Raw genomic sequence first — 8,398 nt, 5'->3', positions numbered from 1 at the left:
GAAGGAAGAGCTTCTCCATTTCTCAACCAGGACTGGGGAAGACACACCCTTCTAGATATCATCATGGGCAGGTGTCCAATTAACTGACCTCTAGGCATTGTGGCTGGAAGTTAGGCTCTATAACCTGGGCAGACTTCCTGGCAAGGGAAAGAGTAGGGAAGTGTCCATCAGGGCTCTGCAGTATCTAAGGTGACGAGCTACCCCATTTTGCCCAGGACTGAGGGTTCCCTGGCATATGGAACTTTTGGAACTAAAGCCAGAAAATGCCTGAGGAAACCAAGAAAATTGGTGACCCTAGTCATATTTTCTGGGCCAATTCAAGAGCCTTCTGTGTCTCCCTGGCCGCAAGACCCCTGCCTTCCTGCAACAACCAAGTTTACTCTTCCATCTCCTGGGAGCACCCGGAGACCTCCTCTACTCCCTCGGGCCCATAAAAGAAGTCAAAGCCGGAGAAAGTCAAGACGGTGGCTGAACTCCCACGCCTGCTTAATGCGGAGGCTGAGGTCTGGGCTCAGATGACAGGTCCCTTTGAAGAACTGATGGGGACTTGGTCTTGCCAGTGATGTGGGGTGGTGGAGGTGAGTCTTGACATAGCAACGGGGCTCCCATTTTATGAGGCTGGTAAATTTTCACAGGAAACTAAATAACAGGTTAATGAGGGGTTTTAAAAGAAAGTGGTGTTAACTTTAATGGGGAGAAAACACTTTGTAAAGGCCAACCAACGCCCACTGGGGCAGAGATATAAATCTGGGGTAAGGAGCTGCTTCTCTGCTTTGGGGTGTCTGGTCTCAGAGACCTATCAATTGCATCTGAGTTGCAGGGGCCATGGCTTCCAAATGCCTCAAGGCGGGCTTCTCTTCTGGGTCTCTCAAGAGCCCAGGAGGGGCCAGTGGGGGCTCCACTCGTGTGTCTGCAATGTACTCCAGCAGCTCTTGCAAGCTCCCGAGTCTGTCCCGTGGGGCCAGAAGTTTCTCTGCCTGCTCAGCGGGTCTGGGCAGAAGCAGCTACAGGGCTACCAGTTGCCTCCCTACTCTCTGCCTCCCCGCCGGAGGCTTCACTACCAGCTACAGCGTGGGTGGGGGCTGGTTTGGGGAGGGCATCCTCACTGGCAATGAGAAGGAGACCATGCAATCCCTGAACGACCGCTTGGCCAGCTACCTGGAGAAGGTGCGTCAGCTGGAGCAGGACAATGCCAGCCTGGAGAGCCGCATCCGTGAGTGGTGTGAGCAGCAGGTCCCCTACATGTGCCCCAACTACCAGTCCTACTTCCGGACCATTGAGGAACTCCAGAAGAAGGTAAGAGGTTCAGAGTGGCTTTGGATTCCCAGGAACTTGGTATCACCAGTATTCATTGATAGTTCTGTTCCCACAGGGCATGTTGGAAGTCACCAAGCATGTTCACCTCTGTGGCCTCATTTGCTCCTCCCAATAACCTTTTGAGGGAGGTATCAGTAGCCCATTATACAGATGAGAACACTGAGGTTCAGGCTGGGTAAGTGACCCAGATGGCAGTTACTGGAGCCAGAGCTTGAACATCGGGTCTATGAATGAAGTTTGTGACCTTGGGTACTATTGCCCACCCCTCTGAGTCTTCATTTCCTCTTTTATTTAAAGTCAGGAGATTGGGTTTGATGTATTTAGTGCAGTTCAGGCTTCCCATAAGTAACTCAGGGATGAAAATGCCTGCCAGAGAAGTTTCCTTCTTGCCAAGACCCCATATCTGCTTCTTGCCTGGCCCAAAGTTACAGCTGGCTCCTGTGAGGGACCATTTATGACCACAGAATCCTGGAATACATTGCTGGCAATGAACTTCCCTGGGCCCTGAGTAGGCCTGGGAGACAGGGAGATAGGAAGAAGCTTCGTTTCATCATGCCAGGCCTTTCCTGTTGCATTTTCTTTTTTTTTTTTTTTTTTGAGACGGAGTCTCGCTCTGCCGCCCAGGCTGGAGTGCAGTGACCGGATCTCAGCTCACTGCAAGCTCCACCTCCCGGGTTTACGCCATTCTCCTGCCTCAGCCTCCCAAGTAGCTGGGACTACAGGCGCCTGCCACGTCGCCCGGCTAGTTTTTTGTATTTTTTAGTAGAGACGGGGTTTCACCATGTTAGCCAGGATGGTCTCGATCTCCTGACCTCGGGATCCGCCCGCCTCGGCCTCCCAAAGTGCTGGGATTACAGGCTTGAGTCACCGCGCCCGGCTCCTGTTGCATTTTCATGCAGCTATCTAACCTGGGTCACAGGTCACAGACACACTGCATTGGAAGAAACCCTGGACTTTCCATAGTTGATCCCTAGAGGCTGCCCACAACCCTCCAATACCCATGGACTAGCAGAGGTCGAGGATGGGTGACTTCCTCTCTCCAGAGGCAGCCCTTGTCAGCCTTAGGGAGCTCCAACAAATGAAATGTCCTTTCTTGCAATGAAATAACTTCTTTATATCCCCAGACCCTGTGCAGCAAGGCTGAGAATGCCAGGCTGGTGGTGGAGATTGACAATGCCAAATTGGCCGCAGATGACTTCAGGACCAAGTGAGTTGTCCTGCTTGTCCTGTGGTTGGGGGCCGCTAGAACTGGACACAGGTGATGCCTGGGCTCAGGGTTTTGGCTGTACTCTGTCCCCGAGGCATAAAAGCAAGACTCACAGCACCTGGCCAGTCTGAGGGCAGGCCTGATTTAGATGCAAAAAGGAAACGCGGATGCAGGTGCCCTGTTCTATGCCTGCAGGTATGAGACGGAGGTGTCCCTGCGGCAGCTGGTGGAGTCGGACATCAATGGCCTGCGCAGGATCCTGGATGACCTGACCCTGTGCAAGTCTGACCTGGAGGCCCAGGTGGAGTCCCTGAAGGAGGAGCTGCTCTGCCTGAAAAAGAACCATGAGGAGGTGAGCATGTGGGAGGAGATAAGCATGGTAGAGCAGGTGAGCCTGGGGGAGGAGGTGAACATGGGGAGGAGGTGAACATGGGGAGGAGGTGAGCATGGGGGGAGGTGAGAATGGGGGGAGGTGAACATGAGGGTGCAGGTGTGCATGGGGAGGAAGAGGTGAGCATGGGGAGGAGGAGGTGAGCATGGGGAGCAGGTGGGCATGTTGAGGAGGTAAGCATGGAGGAGAGGTGAACACGGAGAGGAGGTGAACATGGGGAGCAGGTGAGAATGGGGAATGGGTGAGCATGGGGAAGCAGGTGAGCATGGGGAGGAGGTGAGCATGGGGAGGAGGTGAGCATGGGGAGGAGGTGAGCATGGGGGAGAGGTGAGCATGGGGGAGAGATGAACGTGGGGAACAGGTGAGCATGGGGAGGAGGTAAACATAGGGGAGGAGGTGAGCATGGGGGAGAGGTGAACATGGGGAGGAGGTGAACATGAGGAGGAGGTGAGCTTGGGAGGCAGCCCTCTGGGAATTAGTACTGACCCTGGTCTGTGCCATAGGAAGTGAACTCACTGCGCTGCCAGCTTGGTGACCGGCTCAATGTTGAGGTGGACGCTGCCCCACCTGTTGACCTGAACCGAGTTCTGGATGAGATGAGGTGCCAGTACGAAACCCTCGTGGAGAATAACCGCCGGGATGCCGAAGACTGGTTTGACACCCAGGTAGGTAGAAAGTCTGTGCAACAGGGGTACATGGTGGCTCACATGGAGGTGACCCTGGGGCTCTGAATCAAGAAACCTAACTTTGAGTCTCATCTCTGTTTTGACCTTGTTGTGCCACTTGGGCAGGTTGCTGTCCTCTGAGCAACAATGTCCTCCAGTATAAAATAAATGAGTGGGACTAGGGGATTGGGAAGGTCCTTCTTGGCTCATGATTCTAACTGGCCTCTGTAGCTCTCTGAAGCCAAGTCCCCAGTGTTGCTGACCAGGTCCTGTGTATGTGTGTTTCAGACTGAGGAGCTGAACCAGCAGGTGGTTTCCAGCTCAGAGCAGGTGCAGTCCTGCCAGGCAGAGATCATCGAGCTGAGACGGACAGTCAACACCCTAGAGATTGAGCTGCAGGCCCAGCACAGCATGGTGAGTCCCAAGGCAGGGTGGAGCTGCCTCTGGACTAAGCCGGGGAGAACACAAGCTCCCCAGCTTCCATGCTTTGACCACACAGGCAGGCTCCAGGGGTCCATGTTCTTGAGCACCAGGGGTTCTCCATGCAGAAAAGACGGAATGAGGGACCAGCCCCAATCATGAATCCCCTAGTGGTAAAAGACAAGAGACCTGTAGCAACTGACATGTCCAGGCAGTAGGTCCCATATTTGTGTAAGCAGATACATCTTCTGAGTAATTATCAGTTACTCAGAGATGACACTAACAGGGAGATACTCTCTAGATCAAAGAAGCCACAGGTGCTAATTAGCTCATCTCAAGTGAGATGTCTGATTGTGGTTCATCCTAGCTCAAACCCTGATTCTCCGAGCCTCTGTTCTTGGATTCTGAGGCCTCACTGAGACCCAGTTGAATCCTCCTTGCTCCTTCTCTGACCTCTAGCCTTTTTCCTCCCTATACAACCCTTGCCCTCACAGAGAGATGCTTTGGAATCCACCCTGGCAGAGACGGAGGCCCGCTATAGCTCCCAACTGGCCCAGATGCAGTGCATGATTACCAACGTGGAGACCCAGCTGGCCGAGATCCGGGCTGACCTGGAGCGGCAGAACCAGGAGTACCAGGTGCTGCTGGACGTCCGGGCCCGGCTAGAGTGTGAGATCAACACATACCGGGGCCTGCTGGAGAGTGAGGACAGCAAGTGAGTATCACTACATGTGCTCTAGTCTTCTCACTGCAACCTACCAAGTTCTGGGAAGACAGCGTGGTGCCTAGAAAGAGCCTGGCATCCGGAGTCTGGAGTCCTGGTCTCTTAGTTCTGGTCTTGCTGCAAACTCATCACGTGACTCCAGCAAGCCCCCCCCCCCTTTCCTCTCAGGGCCTGTTTCCCTTTTGGTAAAACAAGGGGGCAGGATCAGGTGATTTTTAAGGTGCTTCCCAGTTTGCATAGTCTAGGATCTACGTTGCGTTACTGCAAACAGCAACTGGAAAATCATAGTAATCTGACTGTTTTCTTTTTTCTAGGCTCCCCTGTAACTCATGTGCACCTGACTACTCACCCTCCAAGTCATGCCTTCCCTGTCTTCCTGCGGCCTCCTGCGGTCCTAGTGCAGCCCGCCTAACCTGCAGCCCCCGCCCCATTTGTGTGCCCTGCCCAGGGGGCCGGTTCTGAGAGGGGGTGACCCAGAAGGGCATAGCCATCGTCTCTAGGGCTTGAACTTGGCCTCTACCCAACCTTAACCCTTGTAGCCCAATCCCCTCTCTTCATGCAGAGCCCAGGCCCAGGGTCTGGCCCTGAAAAGGCTCACTGCAAATACGTGCCTTCGTTTCTCAGAGCCTGTCACAAAGGCTGGCTGATCCCAAAGGTCTCAACTCCTCATCATTTCAATGGTGTCTCTGTTCTCAGGCTGCCTCCTGGGTCAGCTTTTCCTTCTGGGTGCTGTTACAGTGGATTCTGAAATGCAGTAGAGGGCTTTTGTTGGCAGAACAATAAAGTGCATTTGCTAAGGCCCCTGATGCCTAACTTGCACCATTCTGGTGGTGTTGGCTTTTGTCTCTGCTGTGTTCAGGGGGTGACTGTTGGGCAGACTCATGGGAGAGGTGTGACCAAGTATGACCCTTTGGATGACAGGGTCACTGTGCACCTGTTTGGGGTGGGTAGAGGCCTACAGTGAGAGCTTTTGCTTGGCTTCCCCAATGAAGACCTTTCTCCACAATTCCAGTGTGGTGCCAGGTGTTTCCAGACCTCTCTGTAATCCCTCTTAGTATACGTGGTCACCTGGGGATCCCAGAGTGGGATGGACAGAACTGAGATGGAAACTGAGATCAGCATAATGGGGAGGGTTTTAGGCCACTTTATCAGCCTTTTGTCTGTGGTCCCTGTAAGACCGGTGACAGGGTGTCTCCCTCCCAGGGTACTTTTAGGGGTGCATTTACATCAGCCCCCTTCCATTGCAGCCCTTTCATGCAGCCCTCCAAGTTCAGCAACCCCCTTAACAACCCACAGCCCGTCGTAAGCAGGAGATGGAGAGTGCACTCGCCTTCAGGGCTTCCATCCTGAATGCTAAGGCTCTGTCCTTAAGAGGCTCATGCATGTGCTCCTGTGCTCTTGGCGTCTGGCGAGGTGTACAACGAGCCCTCCTCAGACGGGTGTGAGAGCTCCCAGCAGCTTGACCCAAAGGCTCTCATCTGTGTCCAGAATGTCGTCCCCAAACAGGCAAGGCAAATAGCAAGTTCCATTAATCCCAGTGGGAAAGGGAGAAGGGCCAAGACCAAAGTTTCTAAACTAAAAACGAAGATGTGCGTTCCCAATTGGCATGTGCTCCTCATAAGATGCTGAGAGTACCTGCTAAGGAGCTTCAGTGATGTTAAGAGAGCTGTAGCCGTGTCCAAGGGGAGAGCAGGTGGCTGGAAGATGCTGACCAAGGCAAGCCGGAGACCCTCGTTCCTTAAGGACATCTGATATAGTTCATTCTGATTTGAACACAGAATCCTCTCCTTTCTAGCCCCCTGCAAAGAGGGCCTGGGCCTTTGGTTGCTCCCAGCCACACCTTACTCCTGCCATCTGGTACCACATCCATGTTGGTCTTTTTGGAATTCCTTGGCTAATTTTGGTGAGGCTTAGGCACCTGAAAGGGGTGGTCACCTGAGGATCATTCACTTAATTCAACGAACCCTTACAAAGCATCCCCCTGTGCCAGGAGGTGTGTTAGCTACCAGGGGAGGACTGGTCTGTGTGGGAGGGGGCCTTGAGATGGGACAGGATGATGCTCACTTGCCACTTTTTTTCTTTTCTATCTCAGTGGTGTCAGGAGACGGGCTGAAGGGGACCTTGACATTAGTGCAATAAACATGGGCTCCAAATGTGGATTCAGATGGACCTGGGTTCAAATCCCCACCCACCACTAACTACATGTGGGAGTTTTAGCAGGTCATTGTCCATTTCTGAGCCTCAGTAAAATAGAGAACATGACACTGATGCTGTGAAGTGAGACCGAGAATGTTTTGCCCAGCACATGCAGGGCATTTGAAGATGGGTCATCACTACCGACTCTCTCTTCCAGCTGGATGGCTGGATCGCTGCGAGGCCGGCCATCCACATTTCCCTGGCCAGGGTTTCATTTCTGACGTGTCCTTCCCAGTAAACCAAGCCAGCTACAGTGAATATGCAGTTACATGCTTCATTATCTAATTCCAACTCTAAGCAAAGTCAGCGGGGAGCCTTACGGCCAGCAGCACGTGGATGCTGTCTGGAGCACATGGGCTCCAGTTAACTCTGCTGTGTATAGGCCACGCTGTTCTTTATGGCGTTCTCTGTGGCACACATCCTTTCCAAACCCATCCTAGCTTCCTCCAAGATGTAGCCAACTAAATCATGTGTAATCCTACTTCTAATTATTATTTACTTCATTTGCTTGTGCTTTTAATTATAACGCTGTTTCCATTCAACCACAAGTTCTCAACCTTGCCTGTACATTGGAATGACCTGGAGGGCTTTAAAAAATACCGATGTCTGCTCTGAGCCCCAGAAATTCTGCTCTACCTGGTCTGGGATATGACTTGGTACTGGGATTTTTGAAAGCTCTCTGGGCGATTTGAACATGCAGCCAGGGTTGAGAGGTCATTTGTCTGGTGGAGGACCTTTTGGCAACACAGTTGGGAGTGCAGGGGGCTCAGGGCAGCTCTGACATAGACCCTAGCACCACCAGGTCTGGTCCCTATTATGCTTTTGACTTTCTCAGTTCTGCCATTTATCTCTCTTTCAATTTCAAATTTTTGAACTAAATTTTAAATTTGTTATATTTTTTCCCAAAAAGTTATTTTTTTTCTTCTCTGTTTGTTCCTGTTTTATAACATTCAGTTCTTGTTTCAAGGCTATAACTGCTATATGGATATACATCTCTCCCACTCTGAGATTATTTAAAAAAAAATATATATATATATAGTTTTGGATTCTGCATTGTTTCTGTTTTCTTCAATTTCCTTTTTTACTGTTTTGTTTGTTTGCTTGTTTTACTTTGTCTTTAATATCGGAAACTTCCTTCAAGTATCTGGTCATCCTTTTGTTTATATTTTATGACGAGACACTAAAAAGCTGATAGAAGGTGCTATGTGGACGGGCAGGTTGGCAAACTGGCTTTTTGCATGGTACAACCACCTCAGTTCAGTTTCTGTAAGTCTTTTCTCTGGAGTTTTTTTTTTTTTTTTTTCCCCCAAAGAAGGAGCCTCTGGTTTTCTGCGGGGGAATGAATGGAGGGAGACAGTGCTGGGCCAGGCTGTGACATGCGTCCTATCTGCTTTTGTTCAAACAGGCCCTTCCTCCTGGATTCTTTGCATCCCTTTCTCTTCTCTTCCTAAACCTGTTTTCCTGATAGTTTGCTCTGG

At 51.5% G+C, this 8,398-nt stretch overlaps 1 protein-coding gene across 1 annotated transcript; it reads left to right on the top strand.

Moving 5' to 3' along the window:
- Positions 1-771: 771 nt before the first annotated feature.
- KRT35 (keratin 35) lies at positions 772-5,525 on the top strand. The gene is made up of 7 exons (XM_077969688.1): positions 772-1,296; positions 2,442-2,524; positions 2,720-2,876; positions 3,419-3,580; positions 3,869-3,994; positions 4,495-4,715; positions 5,039-5,525. Exons 1-7 carry the CDS (start codon positions 826-828, stop codon positions 5,184-5,186), a joined length of 1,368 nt encoding a protein of 455 aa, XP_077825814.1. The 5' UTR covers positions 772-825; the 3' UTR covers positions 5,187-5,525.
- The last annotated feature ends 2,873 nt before the right edge of the window (positions 5,526-8,398 follow it).

The sequence above is a fragment of the Macaca mulatta genome, chromosome 16, assembly GCF_049350105.2.
Source record: "Macaca mulatta isolate MMU2019108-1 chromosome 16, T2T-MMU8v2.0, whole genome shotgun sequence".
Lineage (NCBI taxonomy): Eukaryota > Metazoa > Chordata > Mammalia > Primates > Cercopithecidae > Macaca > Macaca mulatta.
The sequence above is the reverse complement of the archived record's forward strand: the minus strand, read 5'-3'. Positions and strand labels throughout refer to the sequence as shown.